We start from the raw sequence: 26,748 nt of genomic DNA, 5'->3' as shown, positions 1-26,748 counted from the left end.
GGCCACATATAAAAAAATAAAAGTATTTTGCCCCAAAACAAAAAAAAATTTCCCATAAGTTTATAATTATAAAAATAATTATAAAAGAACTTACATTTTAGTGTATTCGCGATCAGACCATTAAAACATAAGCTATCTTTCTCACCAACCACTGGAAACGATATCCTAGACTGATAAATCATCTTAATTTTTCATATACAATGATATGACACCTATCATTGGATTCAAATTTAACATTCCTATAGTATATAATAGTGATCCATACGGCACCTAATATACATCAGAGCGGTACCCACTTACCCGTTTTTTAAATGTTATTTGGTGGAAACGAATATTGGTGGAAAAGGGAAGGATACATATTTGGTGGAAACGGGTATTGGTGGTAAAAATTGATCTTTAACGTTTATAAAAAAAGTTGTGACCAATTACTTTTAATTTTCTTTAATAATAATAAGAGCAACTTAGAAACTTGTGTTAAATTTTAAATTTTTTTAACGTTTCAAAAAAAAAAAAAAAAATACTCGGAAAAATCGAAAGTTTCAGTTTTTTATAAATAACTCAAAAAAGCTAAATGTTGAAAATTTAAACGTGTATAAATACCGCTAATATAAATATTGGGTGATAAATTCAAGTATTTACAGTAATTAGTTTTTGAGTTACAACTATAAAAACCAAAGACTTTTTTTTGTTTTCTCCTGATTTTTTTTTTAAACTGCTAAAAACTTCTTACTTTTGACCTATGCACCAAGGATATTCAATTTGCGATTGGAAACCACCCTAAAGTTATAAGTTGAAACATTATTTCGACAAGTAATACTGTACACAGACCACAGAAAAAAACACACAGTGTAAAATTAATAATATACATTCCTCACTTCGTTCAGAATTAAAAATAAAATAAACAGTATTATTAAAATTGTAATTTTTTAAAATTTAAAATATTGATTTTAAATGTTTTATTCCCATTGAGTTGTCAATCTGACAATGTCAAATAATCTTTATTCTAAAATATATACACGAATAAGTGGGCAGAAAATATATAATATTCAATATTCACGACTTGATCCTCACACTCGGAGAAACTTTATTATTTTTGTTGAACATTGTTTTTTTTCAAACAATCAGAATGAATCTGAAACTGGTATTATTAAATTTTATTTACATAAGGCATTTCATTAGGTATGTAAATTGTAAATAATTTTAAGGTTGAATTATTACATTTTATTATGCATTCAATTGTTTATTTATGAGTGTAGAGTTTAAAGTACAGTATTAAATAGGCAAGACTGCAAGAGACATAATATTATAGTCTTGTAGAATACAATACATTAATACATAATATATTTTATTGGTAATTGCTATTATTGCTAATAGGTATACGTAACTATGTGAGTATTGAGTATGTAATATTATAATATGCGAGTATAATAACGTCTTGTACAATATCACTTTGACAATGAATTATTAAGTGTTCATTTGTTACGTAGTTCTACATTTACGTTTTACGTACCTACAATGTTATTACGGTATGGGTAATGGGTGTTATCGTACATCATCGGAGATGGACATTGAACATCTATACAATCGACTATTGTTGTAACAGTAATATCATAATATTCTATCATAATATAATATTCTTGTAAGTTGTTTCTTGTCATTTGATGTGTATTGTGTACTAAAAAATCAGAATTTTCAAATATGCATGATTTAATCATAAAAATGGGATGAGCATGCTTAAAAAATTCACCCTGTATAACATGTATACCTCTCCATACTTTCAGTGTCCGTGGTCCTAATTTTAATAAAGGAACCACCAATATTCAATAGTATTTGAAATGAATATGGCTTGTAGGTACCTACTAACCGTTACTGCAATCAGTGCTATTTGCTTTAACTTTTGTGTATTTAATACAATTATTGTTATAACAAGTATATAACAATATGACGTGGTCTTCAATATTTTGGAACTTTCGGCTTTTTTTACAGTCTTTCCATGAAATATTCGATGCTCATCAATTGCGCCTGAGAATTCATCATAAATTAAATTTCATTCACGTACGACTATATGAGACAAGACGATTATACGTACGATGAAACAATATTAATAATTTGGTAAAAAGTAAATTAATTGTGTAACTTTTTTTAATCTAAGGATAATATCATGATTTTAACTGATTTTCGTTGGTACCTATATATTCCGTTTTGACAAATTCATAATTTTATCTCATGTAGATACCAAACAGATGTATAGTATTATCACTAACAATGTATAATACGAGCGTGTATCATCATGCATGACGCATGTATTACGAGCAAAAATCGAAATTGAGAAAACCTCAGAAATGAACAGTGCATAATATTTCGTCATATTTCGACTTCAATATCGTCAGCGCGATCAATGTATAACCTTTTTGATAGCTCAATATCTTTTGATGCAATGGACGTATAACCTTTTTGAATTGCATATTTTTTTTTTTACATGTGATTTCTGGCGCGATTGGCATGTAACCAAATAATATATTACATTTCGTGTAAACTCTTATAATGACCGAAGAGACACGGAAAATGAAACTTTTCATTCAAAAATGATTATTAGCTGCAGAGTTTAGTTAATCCAAAAAATAAAAAACTTTCGTAGGTCAAATGTTTGTTTTATTCCGTAAATAAAGAAGTTAAGAAGTACAAAAATCAACGAGAATCAGACGATGAATCGGATGTTGGAAAAAATGGTCGTCATCATTCATGAGTAATTTGCTAACGTCGTATTACCGTGAAATGGGATAACTTTAATATTTTTCTTTTAAGTTCTGAACGGAGTGAAGTATGTATTGATTTTACATTGGTGTGTGTTTTATAATTATTTTTGTGTTTGAAGACAATTTTTCTAGTAGAATAAATTCTACGATAATTATCTTTGAGAAAGATTTCTCAAAACAAATTAGATCTAGTCTGTAATTTGGTGAGCCAAATGTAAAAATTTGACAGTACTTTTTAAATCAATCAGGAAGAAAACATGGAAAATTATTAAAATTTAAATTGGAATAATTGTTTGATAACCATAAATACCAAAATGTTAAACTGTTTCCTCTCAAAATCGTTATAGTATATGATAGATATATCATCGAAATTAACTTAAATACATTTATTACTACAGTGACCTAATCAACGACAAGGTACACTCGAAACCTACAACTATACGGCAGAGTGGTTACCTATTTGACGGTTTTTATATTAAATTATTTATTTAATTTAAATATTTTTAAAATATATTAGTAATTATACTATGCAATAAAAGTTGCCTATTAATAAGTTTAATAATCTAAGAAAATAATTTTACTATACACATTTTAATTATTAAAAGTATCAATAATATCACTCTTATTTCAAGGTAATTTTGACACCTACTATTTTTTTTACATCATATATTTAAATGGTATGATAGTAAATGTTCAATGTTGTCAGATAATATTTTTTTTGAATTATACTTTAAGAGTTATTCGTATTTCACATTAGCGGAGTAATATTGGTGTAGATTTTTTTAGTCATAGACACATAGTTTTAATGAAAATTTATATTTTTTCTCTTATTGATACTCACTATAATATTTCAAAAAACAAACAATTAACTAATAAAATTAACCGTTAAAAAAGTTTCATTTAATTAAAACAAATATATGTCAAAGTTAGCCCAAAAGAGTTGTTAAAATTACCTTAAATCAAAAAATAATTCATTAAATTCAAAATAAAAGATATTTTTTACAGCATGTTTTTGATTTATCTATGTAAAATAATGTACTCAAAATGCATGTTATTTTGCGTAGATCTTATTTTTGTAAACATAATTTGGATGCGGTCTGGATATACATAGTAATGATAATATATGTGGGCATGTGGCTCATGAAGTATTTAAATAATCAGAAAAAATATAGTGCCATTTTGATGTCTCGAAAATTTTAAACGACGAGTTGACCACTTGCTTATCTGTATAAGCCACTGTACTGAAAACAAATTGTGCTTTCGCAAAATGTTGTTATTCGTAATTCGTATATAGTACCTACCCGGTGATTTTGTGGTGCCGTTTACTTGTCATATTTACTTGGATTTTGTATTGCTGCTTCAGTAATGGCGTTGGCGTATATTATATCGGTTGAAATCGATTTTTCAATTTCAGGAACTCTCAATGTTATTACGGACACGTACAATGAGATTTGAAATATAATATAATAATAATATGCTTAAATAGTAGAAAACAAATGATAAAAACTTATCATTATTACTTATTATAAATGTTTATAAAATGTGTTATATAAATGTAACATAATATGCTATGTATACAACTGTTGTCGACTAATCATACATCCTATTTGCACCAGTGATGTATCTATAGTCTATACATACATATGGTCAAACGGAGCACACGCCTCTAATTTATATATTTTTTTCCAATCGGAGTCTCAAAATTGTAATTGTGATGGACCAACCTAATTAAAAATATCAATAATGTTAAAAGAGTATACGATTTAATTATTTTGAATTACAGTAGATGATGTATTGAAAATACAATATTTTCGGTACTATTAAATACGCATAAATTGAAGTTATCGTTGTTTTTATTATTAATTGTAGTTCATTATTTTTTTAATTCATATAGCTCATAGATTATCTATGGTGTTTTTAATGTTTAATTTACGATCGGATTCCGGTGGAGCCACATAAATTCAATTTCATCGTAAATGGGTTCGAACTGGATTAATTTGCCAATGTGAAATTGTCATGTATGTGGTTAGGAAAATGGACGCCATAGTCCATAAGACGGCAAATGGGTACAATTAATTTAATTAAAAGACGCGAGCCCTTGAAAAAACAATTTCGGGGAGACCATGTATTTATTCTGAAATTGAAAACTTTTAACACGTTTATTTGTATAGGAAACATAATATAAACCATAATTTATAGCAAAATTTATTTTGTAAGTTTAAACTCTTTACTTGTAATTATCTACGTCGTTGCCCGTTGGTACCTAAAAGATGAATGAATTTAAATCACAATCCAAAGACTTAAATAAATATTTGTATTTTGTAGTATTCATGTTCTAGTGTTTCAAAAGTAAAATATTGCTCGTAATTTAATCAAACAGCTCTAATGTATATTGATATTATTCATAAATGATTAAAAGTTTAAAATAAAAAGATAAGCAAATGAGTACCACTCTGGCTACTTTTCTGTACATTAGGTTTCGAGCGGGTCACTATTTTGTCGTGTTAAACTTGGATTTCAACGATATATTAATACATCATTGTATATATGAAAAACAAATTTGAGTGGAAACGATCTCTTGCCTATATCACTGAATAACTGAATATATTTCGTGATAGGTTTTTTTTAATATACCTATTAAAGCCATTTATTTTACTTTTATGCTATTACGGTAGGTAAATATAATTTTTTCGTGAATAATAAAGACAATATTATTATTTAATTTATTATATTAATATTTACTTATATCATGTTGTATTGTATTTTATATAACTGGAAATTTAATTTCATCTTTCTGTAAATATACGTTTTGATGAATTTCAAACGTATATGTATAAAACAATTATACCTATGTATTTTTAAATTTTTTATATACGATTTTCAAAAATTTCAACCTTGCGAATAATTCTTTGTTGACATTTATTATGAAAAAAAAACAAAACAATTGAAGATTTCTCATGCTTAGAAATAGCTTAAAAAAAGTTAAAAGAAATTCTTAAAGTTTATCATAATACAATGAAAATAATATTAATACCTAATTATATTAATAACAGTGAACAATTACGAAAAAACATTCACCATAAAATTCGGGTTTCTGGGCATAGTGATGTATTGAAGGGAATACGATAGAGTAAAATTTATAACAAATAATGAACTAATATAAACAAAGTTAAAGTACAGTACCTTATACACTATTATATCAATAAAAATAGCAATCAGAACAAAAAGGTCAAACAAAATGGAAAAGACAAAAAACCAAACTAAATGAAATCGAACTAACAATCGAACGCTGGAAAAATATAAACAATCCTACTAGAAAAGAAATAAATTTTACACTCCTAAGAATGGGAGTATAATAGAGCACATCCGACTCACTCATAGATCCTTAATGAGCAAAGAGGAACAAACCTTTTGCACAACATGTAAAGTTCCGCTTACAGTGAAACCTCCTACTCATCGAATGCAGTCAAACAGATTAACAGAAGCAGTCAGAAACATATACATAACATTATCCCTAGTTCCTCTACCAGTCCCTATACAAAAACACATCTCGATTCGTAAAAGAATATTAATTACGAGTATATTGATAATATATATTGTAAAAAAATTGTCATTAGCATTTAAGTAATCATTTTTGTAACATTACATAATGAAGTATATAAAATATAAACCAAATTTTAGCGAATAACCAAGCAATTCAGGCTTAATTTTTATTAAAAAAAATATTGATATTTATAAACATATGATGGACGTTTTAAGAATTTTTATTATTTCTTTTTGAAATACAATAAAATATTGAAAATCGTTTAGCTTTTAGGTAGAATCTTGTATTAATTTTTCAAATTTCAGGTATAAAAACAAAAAAACGTATGAATATCTAACTACAAAGTAATATGTTAGGTATCGCAATTTTTATGAATGTTTAAATTATAATATAAATATTTAGTGAGAATTTCAAGTATCTACGGTTATTCGTTTTTGAGTTATAAAAAAAAAAAAATTATAGGTTTTGTGAAAAATTTGATTTGTTTAAAAATTCACGTTTTTCTTAAGCTGTTTTTTTCCCGATTATAAAAGAATTTTTTACTCTTGACCCTTCAAAGAACTAACTAGATCCAATTTCTTACCAATCACTCTCCCATTTTTAAAAACGAAGAATTGTACTGTTCCAAAAAGTGTTTACAGACACAAAAAAATAATATAAATAAATAAAAAAACACAAATTATTGTAAAATCAATACATTTATTGTACTTCTAACTGCTGAACACATTTAATTTATAATTTATTGTTTTTATTTATGTGAAGTTCTCAAAATAAATTATGAATCGATTGCATAATTCATTATCATAATACATTTAATACGTAATAATTTTAGTTCATATTAAAATTTATTTTGTTGAAATAATGTGTAAAATATTCTTGATCATAATTTATATGCAAAACTCAACTTAACGTAATCTAATATTAATAAACCCTCAAGATGATTTTTGATTTGTCGTTTATAGAACTATATTATTTTATATTTGGTTCTTTAAAAAAAATATATTATTATCATAATTTTTTATTATTTCCAATAATACATATGAAATATTAGCGTCTTAGAGCATTTGAAGGAAAGGCATCATTACTTTTTATTTTTGATCATAATTTACGTTGTACATTTATTTTTTTTTAATGTCATTAAACTATATACAGCTTAGTACACAATTTTTTTTTAGCGATAGTTACAGTAGTTTATTATTATTATAATATACCTACTGATTAGAGAAAATGTATTATTAATTTTGTTGTATTCGACATAGATATCACAATACTATGTATACGCAAATAGTAATAATATTACGATGACGCCCGAAAGTTTACGACTGTGCTTCGGCGTCACCGGGTTTTACCGCGTTTTATTTTCTGTTCCGGACGTTCCGGTACCCGGCAGTCGCGTGTTAGGGTCCGTTCGTGACGTGTTTTCGGCATTTGTGTTACCGTTGGCCCGTGGAAAAATTGTTATTGTAAGTACGATTGTCCGAACATATTTAACTTTGATTTTTTTTTTTTTTAATTATTGGTATTTTATAATGGTTTATATCTTTCAGTAAGTTATAAAACGTGGGGTTGAAATATTTAAATTCGGCATCATGTCAAAAATGTCTAGAACAATACATTTTGATTATCTATTTTTTGTTTTTGTCTTAATTTCTGTTGTATTAAAATTTCTTCTAGAGTTATGTTTTCAATACGAGAGTTATAATTTTATTTATAAGATTTTTATTATAATTTCATTTCATTATGTTTAGTCAGAATGTTAAAATAAAATATATTTTGCTAATAATAAAAAAAAAAATGTCATGAATTGAGGAAAAAATAAACTGATTTAAATTTCATAAATTAATTTAACGTGTAAATTATAAAATTGTGATGGGATATTTGATATGAAGTATGATCGCTTTAAAGTATTATATAAAATCATACTTTCATCATGTATTTTATTTAACAATTATCATTAATTAGATACTAATTTTTAATAGTATTTAAATACTAAAGAGAGTAGATACATACTAATGATTCAAATTTGAGGTTTACTCCTTTCACCACGTGTATCTACATTATACAATATGTTTTATTAATTCACACTTAATATGCATACATATTATAAGGGAGTCAAATGCATTGATAATATTATTTCAAGTGAAGTTAAAACTTACTATAAAGCATTCCATTAGCTTACTATATAGATGAATAGATGGATTATGAATACGCATAATTTATCTAAAGTGTGATACTGTGATATGTACTAAGGAATATTTTATTTATCCACGGCTTGTGTATCGGAATTTAATCAAGGCACATTGAAAAATGTTAAATATTATTCTGTATTTTATTTTTCATTTTAAAAACATATAATTTAAGGTTTATTATGTTGTAATAAAATTATTTGCATTTAAAGTGTCATGAATCATGATGTTTAAGTTACCTTTTTTTTTTTATAAAAATTAGAATCTTTCATCAAATAATTAACATTAAAAAAAATGTATAAACTTTAAAAGGTCATATTATGTGTTTAATTTAGTTTATTTTTATGACGGTGATCAGAGTGGGCCAAATGATTTTCATTTGAAGGTAATGGGGAAGATGTTAGTTTGATTTTTAATGCATTGTCAAAATTTTTGAATTTTCTTTACGATTACATCTAGTTATCAATTACTAGGAAAACATTACTTCTCAATTTTTTTTTTTTTTTTGGTACCAATTTTGTTTAAAAATGTGCCCAGCCTACTAAAAAATACGTGTTGTGTAGAGTTTTTTCAGGAAGCAACATACCAAGAGGGGTGCTATAGCACCCTAGCACCCCCTCTGGATCTGCGGCTTAATTGATTGAATTTATTAGTTAACATGTTATAGTAGTTAAATTTATAGAAGTATTTATTTTTATATTTCTAGAGTAGCTCACAAACATTTTTTTATTTATTATAAAAACAAGGTTTTTAACATTTTGAAAAACATTTTGTTTTAGTTATTATTTTTAGTAGTTTTTATTTTGGCTATCTTTTTTCCAAAAAAGGTATATAATTATCTTAAATTTCTAACATCACTAACATAGAACCTACTGTTATAGGGATAATATTATATAGCTCAAAATACGTAAAGATTGTTTTGTTGCAGTTGTATAATATGGTGTGAGGAATGTACTGGTATCTTAATTTGTCTAAGTTTAATGCTAATTTATATATATAATATATATATATACTATATAGGTACCTGGTACTTATTTCATTTTTATTTTGGTTTTTGTATATCTAAATGGTTACATATATAAAATTTGTACATGTTTTTATGTGTACCTATATAAGTAATTAAATTTTAAATTTTCAGAGATTTTCACTAATAATTGTCGTATTTTATTATCCTTGATTGTGTCCGGTAATTAATATTATCATATTAATTGTATAATATTAGGTTCTGAACAAACAGACAATTATTTTATTGAATAGTGCTATAATACTATCTTTCTTAAAACGTTTTAAGAAATCTTAGTTTATGCATAGAAAATAACATTCATTTGATCTTAATAGTATACTTGAACGTTCTAAAAGAATTGTAATACTTCGAAAAAACAGCTAGCTGACTGTTGACAAAAGAATCTAGGATATCTTGGATCTTTGACTTTTGAAAACAATTATAACGATATAAGTTTATAGTTGTGTTATATTATAATTATTTTTTAAATTTAAATTCATTAGTTTTATAATAATTAAATAATATTGTATAGAATTAATATGAAAATAAAATTATGGCTTAAAAAAATGACTTTAATATGAATTTATAACTAATATAGTAATCGGTAAAAAATGCTATTATTTTTTTGTATTATTTCGTATAACAATCTGTATATTTTACATTGTTATAGTTATGGTATATTCGTATTCGTTAAATGCGACATTTTACTTATTATATTTTTCGATTCATATGTAAATAATTCTCGCCTTAAGTGTAATTATATTTAGATTAAAATTGTTTCATAAATAAAATATTATGTAATGATAAATATATCACTACAATAATATTGTAAAATAAATAACAATTATAATATTAATTATATTTTATTACAAACTTAATTAAATATAATTTTAATGTGAAATCGTTATAAATATTTGTTCTGTTTACTTGCATACTACGTAGGTATATGGGTATATATTATACAACATGTGCCTTAAAATATTATCATTCAATAATGTATTTGAAAAAAGAAAACGCTTTAGTGTACTTATGCTAATAATTTTATTTTTAAACTTATATTTTAATAATTGTGTATTCGGTTAGCAGTTGACACTTTTTATTTAATAATAAATTACTGTGTATGAATAAATAGTTTATTTACTATTCTTCAACAAGTTATGACTTATGAATATTATATTAGTAAGTAGGTACTATGTAGGTAGCTGTGGAATGCAGCGTTGTTTCCCATGTACTATTTAGTTTATTAAAAACGAGTAAACATTATTTTCATTAGTATTTATATATTTTATGATTTATGAATAGGTACACTATAAAAAAAAAAATGAATTAAAGGATGAACCAAAAATTTATTAAATTAAAAATTTTATTTCAATGTCTTCTTACCAGCTGTTTCGTGTTTTGTTATTATATTTAATATTCTTTACATATTGTAATTTATGTATCACAGAAATATATTTCCCGTTTGAAAATTAATCTATACAAAAGGTGTCACCATTATAACAAATAACAATTGATTATTGTATTTATATGTCTGTTGTTGGGATTTTATTATTATATGGTACATTTAATTGATATATAATCATAAAAATGTTATATTAGCGGAAAAATGTGAAAAATCGATCGTCTAATTCTAATATAACTTAAGTATAAAAATATGCTTCTTAACTCTGGTAATAAACAATATTGAACCATCAGATTATATTTTATTGGATGAATAATAGATTAAATGTTGAGCTTCGTATCAATAAATGCAGGAAACAGCTATAAAATAGAGCTAATAAATTGTAGTATTTCAAACTCATTTAAGTAGTTCTGAAAAATGTTTTTATTGAAACTATTTTTACGACCTGTCAGCAGGGTATATTATATACTAAGAATAAGGTGTTGGATGAACAATTTATTAGTGTCGTTTAATTATAGTAAAAATGTGTCTCAAGAGTCTCTGAAGCTATTGGTTTAATAAAAGCGTCAGCAACAATATTGTGAGTGCCATCGTAATGAAATAATATTTGGTATATTGAGAAACAAAATATACAGCATATTGTAAGTACACTAAATATGATAATCTCATTTTATATTTTAATAATGTAATTATTCAAATTTTGAATTTTAGAATTTTTTTGTACACTTAAGTACTTATAAAGTTTTATAAATACTTAGATTATATATAATTAAAATATTTTTTTTTTAAATTCTAAAAGTAAAAATTTGAATAAATTGACTAAGCATTAAATAAAAACGGAAGTAACAATATTGATCTATATACTTTGTATACTTTTATTAAAACATTTTAATTTATGTGATGTGATGTTTTTATTTAAAACAGTTTGAAAGGGATACTTATATAATAATATATACCGAGTTATTTTTGTAAATTATACGAAAATAACAACGTTTTTAAATAAATTTTCGATTACAACATAATTTAACTCAAGATATCCTAGTGGTTATCATGTTTTGTGATTAATATTTTTAATAATATCAGTTATTATATTTTAAAGCTATTAATTAATTATACAACTTGATAATATTTTTTGTATTTTCTAAAACGTTAATTTATATTATTTTTTCTTTGATTTTTAGAAAATAGAATTTATATTGATTAATTATAATTGTCTTTTTAGCTTAAATATTTAATTTGGAGGTAATTTTTAGTTAAGGGTAGGTATTTAAAATTTTTTAAACAAGATCAAATGTTGTGTTTACACAATATCTATAATGCCTATATGATAAAAATTCAGTTAATTGAGATTAAGATAATTGAGTTAGGCGCATTACTTAATATGACACAAAATGGAAAAGGGTATACTGCAATTTCTATTTTATTTTGAGAATTTTATGTAGGTACTAGGTAGTGTTGTTCTGCAAACAAAATCATTAGTTAAAGAATAGATTAATCATTAATTAACCAAATAAATATTTTTTTTTACTTTAATCGAAAACGATATTACTTTTTATAGTAACTAAATTATTAGGTATATTGGTATAATATAACAGAGACATTGATTATATATGTTTTTAGAACTTTATTGCACATAATATAATTTTTTTTAAAAATTTGAAAACCAAATATTATTTTGTAAGTAATATTATTTTACTTGATGTTGTGCAAGGTTATTTGCCAGCAAATTATTTATTTATTTAACTAAAAAAATCTATAGGTAGATGTGTTGGTAAATCTAAAATGATGACATTTTGAAAATAAATAATCATCTATTTTTTAAATAGAACAGAAATTATTTTGATTGAACTTGAAAGCATCAGCGTAACAGTGTACCTTTTGAAGAATAAGTTAAAGCAGTCGACGCCTTTGCCTTTTAAGCTGAGTATCTTTGTGTCTTCTTCCTTTAACCTCCAATTGTACGTTACCTCGAATGAGGAAATTGTAATTTACTGGATTTTCTCATTATTATATAGGTGTCTCTAAATTTATTTTTCACGACAACATTACTTAGTTATGTCATTCAACTACACCAGGTATAAACTACAGACAAGAAGGGTAGCTATCATTTAGATATCACATTTTAAATGATTTATTATTTCGTAGATTTTGCTGATTTAAAAGTAATGAAAAAAAGGAACAGAAATTTGATAAATGAGTTCACTAGTATAAATTAGAATTTTTAGCGCAAAATTCGATATTATATTAGTGTTGTTTCTTCATTGATTCTATTTGATATTAATAATAATATGGTGTATAAAATTTTTACGTATCAGCATAAATATATACTTTCATTTAAATTATGTTATTGTTCTATTTAAATAACATTTATCAATAATTAAATTATTACTTGTGTACTATAACAACCCCTTTAATCGATTAATCAATATTCGTCAATCGTCACTATTCACTGCCTATATCCTATATACTGTATTTATATCAAAGCCATTTCAATAATAGTATTATACTATTAAAATTGGTATGCAATACGGATAGATTAAATTAATATAAAGAGTAGAATAACTTTTCTCTACCTTAATTTATTATTGATTAATATAGATATATTTACTTTCATAATTTATTGCTTGTTTGAAAATAACTTACTATCAGTTGATAACGTGGTTAGAATACTTTATTTTTCTTACAACGACATAATATCAATACTTATATAAAAATAATATTTAGTTTTGCCATTGATTACTTTAAGTTTTGTGGTAATGGAAAAATCGTTACTTTATTCAATTAACATTAATCGCGTTCCATACTTCCATTAACCATTATAATATCTTTTACCAGATAAAATAATTAATCGTAGTCATCATAGCTAAGACATACCATATAATTACTTTTATATTATTCCAGTCTTATTTTGGAAATTTTAGAATAGATGTGATGGTTCTTGTACTCTTCACTCTTAAACTTTTTGAATATAAAGAAGTTCAAAATGCTCAAAAGTTTGAATTCGAACATATTAATGCTAAACCCTTTCAAAAGTTCAAATAAAATCATGTTCGAAATGTTGAAGTTAAAACTTTAAAATAAAAATTTAATGTTAATTATTATTTATTTCTATATTTTCAATAGGCATACAATAATCGCTTATAATATTTATTATATTGAAAATTGAAGTTATACATTTTAGTTAAAAATAACAATTTTTTTTCTTTTTATTTAACCGACAGCAGAGGAGGTTCTGTGTGAACAATATTACTTCTCTGCTGAAGTCGTTTATTGATGAATACAAATTTTGAAAAAATATAATATATACATAATACAAATAATACAAGGGGTGATTGTAGATTGTGCTACATTACATTACAAAATAAAGTAGTCCGCCAGTCTATTTCCGGCCCGATGTCGCTCGATAGCCCTATCGGACCATGGTTTAGTTCTACTGAATCCTGTTTGTCCAAGGAAGGGTCAGTCGGTCGCAGCGATTACCAATAGATTAGCTCTTGTTTCAGCCTCAGCTATCTTCTCGTCTGTTCTTTGGAGCGTGATTTGTTCTCCACCACGTCGTAAAGGTCCTAATGGAACGTTGAAAGGAAGTCTGTATTATCGCTAAACGGGTCATCAGTAGGGCCAACACAGAAAATTCTAAAAGTCCATCGGGGTGATGTTTCAGTTGTTGCTGACTAACATCCTTCACTGCTTTTTCAGTGGATACGAATACGTACAATTCAAAATTGTGTATTCAGCAGTGTCGAATAGGTGTTAGCAGTACAGGCTCTCAGCGTCGCGCGTTAGAGGCGCGCTTCATCTGGTAAAGGTAGTACCTGAAATACTCATTTTTCGTAAGAGCCTGTTTTATATGAAATATTAAATTTTTAAGACGTCTTATCGCCAATCTTCTTATAGGTCTAGAAGAATCCTACTTATTCAGGCCGCGTTATTGCTCGATGGAACAGATGTGTTGGCTCAGGTTGCGAGCAGTATTTCGCGATGACTCGATTCTATTTAAGTCATCAAGTTTGCCCCGAAAAATAACAATTTATTTTATATTATTTGTGGTAAAGCATAAACGTGTAGTTAATCACCACTTTTATAAATTTATATTTTAACAATTTACCTATTTAGAGCAATATAATCAAGTCTACCTATACCTAATACACGTATTTTTCTCGTGCCATATTATTATTATTTGATAATAATAGTTGGGTACATTTTCGATAAATATTTTTAGTTCCCATAAAAAATACTTTTAGGTTTAAGAAAAACAAAAATCAAGGATCAAAATGACATAAAAATATTCATCATAAAATATTGAAATACCTACTAGTTTTGTACTAATTGTTATAGTGATTATTTTTTTTTAAATAGTTATATTTCATAAAATATTTGTATTTATAATAGTTAAACAAATAAAAAATTTCAATTTTTACCACACGCTTTATACTATCAAGGCATGCTCTTTCGGAAACATTGTTCTATATTTGTTTACAGCATACCTAATCTAGCTGCAGCTGTTTAATCCCAAACAATCCTTTACAATAATTTTAGCCCCTAAATATATATATTAAACAGGTATAATAGTAATATAGTATATAATTTAAGAAATGAAAAGAAAGTTACATTAAAATGTATTAAATTAGTTTTATGTATTCTGAATATGTACTTTTAAAAAATATTTGTGTTTGTTTTTCAATACATAATTAAATATTTTTGAAAACAAAAATATTCAAATACGCATTTAAAAATTCAAATACCTACTTACTTTAAATGGGTATTCTTAACATATTGTATGAAATTATTAAAATAAGTATAATTATAATTTATAACCATTAAAATTAATAATATCATAAGGTGTTACTTATAGGTAGAAAGAATAGAAAATTGTTGATAATATGTTGCGGTCGTTTCGTAATTAAATTAATTAATGTGCAGTAGGTACCTATAATTGATTTAACTTTCGTTCAGTGTCATTTATGTGATGCGCAGTAGTTGTGTATATATATTAAAAAAATATACTGTTTTAATTTATCTACTTTATACACTTGAGACGTCTTTGCGAAACTATACAAATTTTTATTTAAATAATTGTTTAATTATTAGCTGATTGGTGGAGTGTTATCTTATAATAAATTATTGTAATTCCTTGGTCTTAACGTTACCTCATGTTGAGTTCAATTGATCGTTTAATCGATCGTAGCATTGCACTTCTGAGTAGGTAAATCACATTATATTAAGTTTAATAACGGACTTCATTCGCTCTTCAGAGGTTTTACGTGGCTGTCGACTGGAGTGGCCGAGAATTATCGTGGCGAGACAGGGGAGCAAAATATCCGCTTGTTTATGAACTTCACACACACATTTGTGTAATACATATATATCATTACCGGTGACACAATTTCCGCAAACGTAATTCAATTAACAGCTGGTGCCATTTATTTTACTCACTCACCCGTAGTCTAATAGAATTCTTTACCATGTTCTCATACGAACCTAAAATTCCCATCCCCCGGTCTCTAAAACACACCCATCTGTATTTAATTTGACTAAATTTGTTCGACTGTTTTGGCACGTTCAGTGAAAACATTGCCATTGAGAAATGGGAATGACGTCTCCAAGCCCGATATAGAACGACGGGTGTTAAATAATATAATAATACAAATTATTTTATTGCGTATTTCGTATGTGATTCAAAACTAAAGCGTATCAGATTTATCACTGAAATACTCGTATATTAATTAATGTTATATATTATTATTTAATGCTATAATTATTAGAATATTTGTTGCGTGTTATTGTGGTGAAAACTTGAGAAAAATTGTATGCGATGTTTATGAAATACCTATGTTATTATTAAAAAAAAAAAGATTATTTAATAGAGGTTATAGGGTTTTATAAGTCACACGGAGTGATAAATGCTGGGAATATGTTTTATTAGTATACCTAGAGAAATTATCATGATAAAATTAAAAAAATATAGACATTTTAATTGATTTTGTTTTTAGATTTTACAAAGAGTGATGAAAAATTTTATAATAATTATGTGTGTTTTTTTATGTCGGTAATAACGAAAAGTATTCCTAAGAATGGTTTGATTTTCAATTTTGAGAATGGTTTTAAACACAAAATTGAATCTAGTTTGTATATTTAAAAGTTTAAAATTAAAATCATTAAAATATTATTACTATTTGTGTATAAATATACTATTGCGATGTCGGTATCATCGAATACAACAACATTTTAAATTAATAATACATTTTTTCAATCGGAATAATAAATATTATTAACTGCTGTAACCATTCCTAAAAAAAAAAAAAATAGTATATCTATTATGAAACTATACATAATTTAATGGCATTAACAAGAAAATGTACAACGTATATTATGATAAGAAATAAAAAATAATGGTGACTTTCCATGAATGACTCTAAGACGATAATATTTCATACATATTATTTCAATAAAAAATTATTATTAGAAACGTATTAAAAGTACTCGTTTAGTCTAATCTGGTTTTATTGTAACAATTTTTTTTCAACGTTTAATGGAACAAAAATATATTTTTTTAAATGCAAAATCTTCTTAAGGGTTTATTAATATTAGATTATGTATAGTTGAGTTTTGCATATTAATTGTGAATAAGAATATTTTACACGTTATTTCTACAAAATAAATTTTAATATGAACTAAAATTATTACAAATTACATATTTTATAATAAAGCGATTCTAATTTATTTTGAGAACTTTATACAAATAAAATGTGTTTAATATTTTAGACTCCGACTTCTGAGTAGATGATGAATATATTAATTTTACAATGATGTGTGTTATTTTTTGTTTTTATGTCTGTGATCTGTGTACAGCATAACTTATCGAAATAATGCTTCAATTTTAAACTTTGTGGGTGGTTTTCGATGGAAAAGTGAAATCTTTTTTGCATTATAAAGGTCAAAAGTACGAACAAAAAAAAAAAAAGTGACGGAAAAATAGGAATATTTACTCAAAATAAGTTTTTGACAAAATTGATTTTTTTATATGGTTGTAACTCAAAAACTAATCACTGTAAATACTTGACATTTTCACCAAATGTTTATTTTAGTGTTATCTATACATGGTTAAATTTTCAAAATTTAGCTTTTTTGAGCTATTTATAAAAAACTGAAATTTTTTCGAGTTTTTTTTTTTTTTTTTTGAAACGTTAAAAAAATTTAAAATTTAACACAAGAGTATTTTTTTTGAAGTGTCGATACCAAAAGGTTTCTTTGGCGGCTGTTTCTTTGTCTTATAGTTATTTCGATCATAAAATGCTATAAAGTGTACATACCTTATACCTACGCAAAATAATAGTAATTTAAGGTGTTTATAAATTCTCATAAATATATTTATAGATAATAAAAACACTTTTTTTATCACATTAATATCATTATTCATACGTCAGGAAAATAAATTATATAATAATATTATAACGTCGTTAAATGAATAACAATAATAATGATTATTAAACAACAACATATGGCATTTTGTGGGGTTTCGCATCATACAGCCAATCAGCTTGCTGAAGACTTACTATACTACTTTTCTATTGGTTATTATTATTATTGGATGTATTTTAATTTACCTTAACAATTCGAGTCTCAAAATTAAGTTTGTCAGTTGTAGTTAGAACGCAGTGATCTATACTTCAAATCCCGCAGGACTGTTCAAAGCACTGAACCGTTGCCACAGCTCATATACGTCGACAATAATAATTAATTGATTCATAGTCGATTTTACGCATACTGAGGTGGGTCGTAGGCGATTGTTTAACTATAGTTATGCTTTAAACAATTATTTTAATATATTATAATACATATACGTAGAAATTCAAATTTTATAGGAGATACACAACACTTATTCTGTGTAACTTATTATTTTTCCTTTTCTAAATAAATGAAATAATAAAGATACACATACTGTTATTATAGGAACACGTAGATATAATATATCGCCTTCATACCAAATAGTGTGTTTAGATATAAACAATATATTTCTGTAAAAAACTGAAAATTTCAAAATATTGGACATGTTCCCTAACAATGGTAGTACTAAAACCTCCTGCAAACTGGTCAGGTACTTATATAATAGTAAAAAAGTTGATGACGATACGTTGAACGATGTGGATTTGTATGCGTGACAAAAAATTGGGACTTGTTTTTATAGTATAGATTATTTAAAGAGTATAAGTTATAGATACTTGAAAATTTCAATAGTTCTTTAGATTGGCATTTTTTTTTTTATATAATTTAATTTTCAAAATATTTCACTTATTTTAAGGCTATTTATAGACATTTGAAATATTCGTTTTTGTTTAGTTTTTTTTTTATAAATATCGATAAAATTTTTTCGGTCAAGTCAAAATAATTGAAATTTTAATAAAAAGTTCCTCATAAATTAGTCTTATAGCGATTAAAAAAAATTAAGAATAGAAAGGCACACTTTATTTTACTGCTTTTAAGAACAAATTAGATCCAATTTGATACACATTCGTTATAACCAACTACATGTTTGAAAATCGGATCATTTTATTGACAACTAACTGTGTACTTATGTACTCATCCAGAAAAAAACAACATAGAATCAATACATTCATCGTTCCTCATAGAACTTAAAATACCAACGCACACCACCGCGGGTAAATAAAATTATATAATTTATCCTATTGGAATATCATCGTTAAGTAGATTTCGAGTTGAATAATTTTAGAAAATTGTATTTAGGACGAGACATAAAGCTGCGATAACGTGGGATAAAACGTGAAATTTTGATTTAAATCGAGCTCAGACAGTCGTCGTCGTTTTCGAGGTTAGGCTTCTATCACGCGCGCAAAAAACTGTTTCGTTAAGGGAAGGTCTTTTGCATTGATCCCGTTCACTTTATCTTGTAAATACCGAATACCTACGTGTTTGTGGATGTCGTTTTTCTTTTTTCGACTAGCATCTTCAATGAATAGCATGCCGACGGCAGAGATGTTTGTGTGGGTATTTGCGTATAGAGCGTCTAATAAAATAAATCATCACTGTCTTCTCTTTTGATCCGGAAATATATTATTTTTGTAGCCGGTCGGTATGTGTACATGTCGTTGTAAATTTAAAATTCCGAACGGAACGAGCTGCTTCAAGTTTAAATTTGTATAGTCGAATCACCGCAATGACGTGTGATTTTCATTTTGTTTTTGGAGGGCTAAATGTTAGTGGGAAATTGAAAACATAATTTTATGTTTTACAATAAGTATTCTTTGTAGGTATTGTGTTTAGTTTATAATTTTAGTAAATTTTCTTCTAGATAAACGTGATTAAGTTTTTTCATATTTACTTCTAACACTTAAAAATATATTGTGTTTACAAGTGTCAACTCTGCCGGGGGGAAAAAAATGACATACATTTTTATCTTCATTAAGTAGCTCCATTGTTCCACACAAAATATAATTTTAAAATTTTAAAATATCAAAATATTGTACTATTATTTATGTTTTTATCATTATTACGATTTTTTTTTTATAGTATTTTATGAATTCACTTTTATTTATAGAATTTAAGACGTGAAACTGTGTTACAGCTTTTCCACTGATTTTGATCCACATAGTTGATTGTATCTAAAACAATTTTAATTAAATCTTTAATATCCTAGAGATTCTTTCAGTTTATAATTTTTTAAAACTCTCACAATTTTTATTTTGGTACAATGTATTCATTTTACGACAAAGTTATTTCAAATTTATTTTACCTATAATATTTTTGTATAATAGTATATATATATATATATATATTTAAATTTATTAGAATTTAATTTATATTTTGCAGGATATTAGGAATTTATATTTCTAGGTATTTATTTAATATAGTATATTATATATTGCATTGTCAATATTATATCTTCTCATAAATTTAATTTACAAGCACTTAAATTTAAATTAACGTTCTGCTAACTTTATTATACATAGTGAATTGTTTATAATCGTTCTTCAAGATAATATACAATTTATCGTTGCTTTAAAATTAGTAATAAGATAAAATACTTGCTCAAACTGAGATGAATAATAATATTATAATAATAAATATTATTGTTTTAATAATAATTTGAGATCGATAATAACAATTTTAAAATAACTTAAAATCTAAACGTGAATCAACTACCTATAAGTGAATATTTATTTATTTTGATTTAGTCTCTAATCTTCAAATTTTTTGATCTATCTAAAAATGTATTTGGTTGATTATGTAAAAAATAATTTAAAACTAGTTTGAAGTAATTTAATTCTATCCATTATTTATTAGTGTTTATTTATACTCAGGGAAAATGTGTTTAGAAGATTGAAATATTTTCTATTATCTTATCTTTTAATAGTAATCTCTGACATATAAGTAATTGTATTATATATACCTAGGTATTTACACACATACAACTTTTAAAACATTCCTTCTTATAGAAAATACTTTTAAAAAATAAACAAAAAAACAATATTTCAAGATCGATAGATATATTTTACTTCTTTAAAAACTGAAAATTTCCATTTTATTGCTGTAAAATAATTATTGGTAGATTCAGAGACAATATGCGAGTAAAATTGAGAATATTTCAGTTAATTTTTTCAAATAACTGTTTCTACGTATTTTGTTTATATTTAAAAAGTAAAAATAATGCTATATAATAGTGTCTGTTATTGAAATTACTTTTCTGTCAACATAATATAGATATTGTTCAACATTAGATTAGGTTAGGACGCGCGCGCACACACACTGAACGTTACATTATTGTGAAAATGAAAACTCTACTCAAACTTAAAAATATATTATTTTAACTTCACTGTAGACGATTCTACGTTATGGACGCGCGTACAATCCATTGCATTGTGTGTTTTCTGAACTCAACACGACCATTATACCAATTTGTAAATATTACTTATTATTTTTCCTGTTAAGCGAAGTAAACAGCGAGTTTGAATCTCCTTCGATAATCAATTCCACGCCATCACAAACAGTTTGTGTAAACAACTGAAATTTCTACCAACTTATATATCACACAGAAGATAATATTCGCGATTCATTGACAGAGTTAGAAAACACAAAATAATTGATTAATAGGTTGATATAGGAACTACAATATGATATATTATATTTAATCTATAAAACACTTTAGTACTATATTCGATAAATTCTCTTGCCTGAAGGGATAACCGTCTGCGCATAATATTAAGGTAAGTCGTAAGAAGTATATAATATAATATAAACTATACTTATTATTATATATTTTTTCATACACACTACCACCAAAGTCAGAGGAGCGTACAAAAAAAAAATCATTGTACTTGAAAAACAAATATTTTGCCCGGTGTACCCAAAATATATAGGTATATTTTAAAACAATTGTTTATCTTCATATTTTTCACTGAATTTTTTTTCGTATTTATTGTACAACATTACACAAACTTTAAATATTGACCTCTGTAATAAGTATGCATACCTATATTAATACGTATTCAAAAAAACGCATTGAAGAATATTTTAATTGGTTGCAAATTGTAATTGATTATTATATTGACGTATTGTAATGATTTTAACATAAAATGTTTTTACAATTAAACAATACTATGGTAGTTAATAGTTATTATGTGATCGGTTTCTTTTAATGTTAGGTTAGGTAATGTATACCTTTAGTAGCGGAATATTAATTGTTGAAGTGCATTCCAGGTTAAGGTGGAATACAATAAAATAAAAATATTCGAGAAATTTTGATATTGTTTATTCACATTTTTTACACTCAAAAACTCCGGGTATTAAAAAAGTTGGGAGTCGTCCATAAGCGAGAAACGCACAAACGCAAAATTATGAACTTAATCAGTATTAGGTATCCGAGTAAAAAGTTGTTCACGATGACTTTTGTTTTTCGTAATTTATTATTACAAAATAAAAACTAAGATACTTTTAAACTTTCATAGGTACAGGGATTTAAAATTTTTATCGCATCAAGTATGAGTTCAAATTTAACGAGCTTAAATATTATTTCTTACTGAACGAGTAAGTAAACATTATCGTTGATTACAAATATTATATTATAATAAACCCATATAGCGTACTTATACATTATAGAATTAAAAGTTGTGTTATAATATCATCATATTATCATAATATTATAGTATTTAGGGCGGAGGGGACGTTTTTATATTTATATTTATAGTATATACACAATAGTGTATTTATAATTTCAATTTATGTAGAGAGACTAGCTGCACGAAAAATCTTGATCATTTTTACTGGAACAACGGGTTTCATTTATCATGAAAATAACATAATTTTTCGAGTGTTTTATCTGTGATAAGTATTGATTTTAAGTAGGCATACAAAATATATTATAGTATATTAAAATATTTTAAAACCAATGGCGATAGGATTATTCGATAAAAATAGTATACACGTTTCGTGTAAATAACATGGAACCACACAATATAGTATAAAAATTATAAACAGGTTATTTTCCGATTGGTATAAGATAGTGTATTGGCTATAGTCTTATTACCTCTGCAGGACTTCAGCTCTTCCACGAATAAGCAGTGTTCAGCGCTCAACAATATCGTTTGGTCGTCGAGTGCATGGTGACTATCGAATTGCAATTCAAAACTGCAGTATATATTCTATACGGGCACTCGCCAAACGTAAACGTATTCGGTCCTAACGTTACTTTTAGGTGCCTTTTACCTTAACCGCGGTCACCTTTCGGCCAATGGGCAAGCCGAAACCGTATACCGAAACCCAATCGAACGTCGCGTGTATTATTATACAAACGTATGATTTTGTGGCCGTTTGTGCTGCATACAAATCGCTGGCATAAACTCGGGGGCTAGAATATCTCACGTTCGCCAGTAATTCGACCGCCGCCGCCGCCGCTGCGCTTGTATTCCTCGTGGAAAACGAAGAAATGGAAAAAAAAAAAGAAAACGAATCGATTTCCACGCTTTCTGTCACAGGTACCCACACACACAATATGCCGTTATGGCGTTGTATATGTATATATTACACGGGCGCAAGTCTAATATAATATAATTTATATATATATATATATCATTGCGGGTCGGAATGCTTTGGCGCTGAAAAACCATTGTACATCTCCATCACGTTGCCACGGTGCACGTGACTTTTGGACGACGGCGGTTGCTTTAGCTGTTCTTCTTTTCTCCCACGGCGGCAAGCCCATCCGCACGCTTGTGATAGGACATTTCTTGCGAGGAACCACAACGGCGTGTGCGATATTCATACTTGCTCCGCACACTTTGTCATTAGGCACACACGTGAGAGCACGTTTTTCGGGTTCGTCTGCGCTTGACGGCAGATTTCCCCCCATTGATTTGATTTACATTTATGTAAAATGGTTTTTTTTTTTTTTTACAACTATTACATATTTGTATTATTATTATCGTAATCATCATTTCGACGAGGTACATTTTAAGGGATCACTAGACGACGACTGGTCGTTCGTATACGTTTGCGTGCATCGTACGTAGTTTTTGCGGGAGCGAGTTAACCAATTAATAAATAGATGCACGCGGATTTAGTGTGATGCCGCTTTGTCAGTTATTATATGATCCGAATATATGAAATGTATAAATCGTCGGAAGACTTAATATTATGTAGAAAAAAAAAAATTAATCTGAACGAATTTGCGTATAATATACTGGATTATTTCTACATGTTTACGTCAGTACGCTAATATCTAATAAATGGATATAGTATAATATTAAATATTATTACATTATTTTGTAACTTTATAAAAAGTACCGACCTGAGCAGTTGTTTTTTTGACGTTTTGCATCTGATGAAATGTGTAGGTATTACATTTATTGATCTTAGGACTGAAATAAAAAAGGGGCCATAGTATCATCTCTCAAATAGTCAAACGTCCACCTCAGATAATGACTAAGGGTTACAAGCACATTTTCGTGAAGAGTATAATATATATTTAAAAACACGAAATAAAATGTTTATAAAAGAGATACCGTTTGCACGATTCTACCACGGGCAATTGTATACCTTTGATCGAACCCGGTAATAAGCACTTATATCATAAATTTGTAATTAAGAAAATTGTTTTTAATAATTCGGAATAATATTTAATTCGTAATATATTATACAATATGTTCATATAGGCAGTGAGAGAATTTAGTTCGTTCGTTAGAGTTCGTATTGTATATTTCTAAATTTTTTATATTTGTAAAATAATACTGCTGAAACATCAATGTATTAGTTTTATTTTAAATTAAAAATCTTTAGAATAAAGATTTCTTTGAATAAAGAAAAAAACTTGACAAAGTTTCAATATAAGTAATATTTAAAAATTTCTTTAATCTTTAATTTAAGATTCAAAAACTTTAATTAAAAATAAAATGATTTTACTATCTTATAAACACACATATTGGCGCTAACGTTTGAAAATATTTACAAGGTTGAATTGAGCTACATGTACTGTTCTTATAAGAAAACTGAACCAATAGACGCATTGAATATTATATTGTGTTACTTTTGCTTTATTACTACGTGTCTTTGTAAAAAAATTGTTCTCTACTAAACAAATAAATCAATAAATTCAAATTTAATCTTAAAAGGTTATTAAAATTGAGTTATAAAACTTACAGAATACTCTTAAGTCCCTTTATAGGAACATTAATTAACCATCTTATATCATGGTAGATGCAAAACTTACAAAAACAAATTGCGTTATAAAGTGACTTACTATAGTTACTACATAATAGTAATATTATGTCATATGTGTACAATAATTAATTGGTCTTTATAAAGAAGTGTTTAGAATTACTGTAAATATCATAATTATTTAATAGGAAATATATGCTATAATTTATAATAACCCACTTATTAGTTTATATTTTCATTTTTATAATTGGTATAGTCTCTAATATAGTACAAATGTACAATCAAAGATTACCACTGTATATAATACTGTTAGTTGTTATTGCTGTTACTACTGTAATAAAATTACTTTTCAAATAAATTATTCAATATTGCTTACATATTTTGAATGAAATTACAATTTGTTATAAAAAATAAAAATTCTAAGTTAAATTATATTTTTTTGACAAATGATAACAATAAAGTATCAATCAGGTATAAATTTAACACAAATAGTATGTGAACTATGAAATACTGGATAAATAATAATATTTTGTAATATTTTTCACCAATACTGACACAAAAAAGGACACTTATTTAACTAAAATATTTAATACAATTTATGGTATTTAATTTTTTTCTTAAATAGTTGAAATTTGAATATGTAAAATAATAAATATTTTGTTTAATTTTTATTTTAGATGTCTACTGGTAATTTATCTATTGGGTTCTTAATTAAACAAATGCAAAAATAAGCTAAAACGAGTAAGTAAATTATTTATAATTCAATTTATCATCCTAATCAGTAACTGATATAGTATTGTTCCAATTGAGAAATATGTATAAAATATTTTGGTTTAGACAAGCGTAAATAGACATAAACTGATAATACACAAATGGCTAATAAAAACGTGTTGTTTTTCTGATCAAGTGTACTGGTTATAATTTATTGCTGCACTTGAAATTTTGTGAAGTTCCTCTATTGGTCTGTTAAAAGCTCAGACTGGACAGGATCTTATGTTATGTTCCATCGTTTGAGACGGATGCACAAACAGAATAAATCTCTTGTATCCCATTTGAATAGTGTTTCTATGCATCTTCCAAGTCCAGTATTGATTTATTGTTTAGTTCTCATCGTTTAATGTGAACAGAGATATTAGATCTTTGATCGATTGATGATTGTCATTGTATGAAAATATCCACATTTCGATCTT

At 26.1% G+C, this 26,748-nt stretch overlaps 1 protein-coding gene across 1 annotated transcript in view; it reads left to right on the top strand.

The window, feature by feature from the left end:
* Positions 1-7,601: 7,601 nt before the first annotated feature.
* Positions 7,602-26,748, top strand: part of LOC114132032 (uncharacterized) — a 133,667-nt gene continuing 114,520 nt past the window's right edge. Inside the window, exon 1 of the mRNA XM_050207855.1 lies at positions 7,602-7,763. Coding sequence (XP_050063812.1) covers positions 7,602-7,763 — 162 coding nt within the window. The remainder of the gene's footprint in view (positions 7,764-26,748) is intronic.

The sequence above is a fragment of the Aphis gossypii genome, chromosome 1 (assembly GCF_020184175.1).
Source record: "Aphis gossypii isolate Hap1 chromosome 1, ASM2018417v2, whole genome shotgun sequence".
Lineage (NCBI taxonomy): Eukaryota > Metazoa > Arthropoda > Insecta > Hemiptera > Aphididae > Aphis > Aphis gossypii.
Note: the sequence above shows the minus strand (reverse complement) of the source record. Positions and strands in the feature narration are given on the sequence as shown.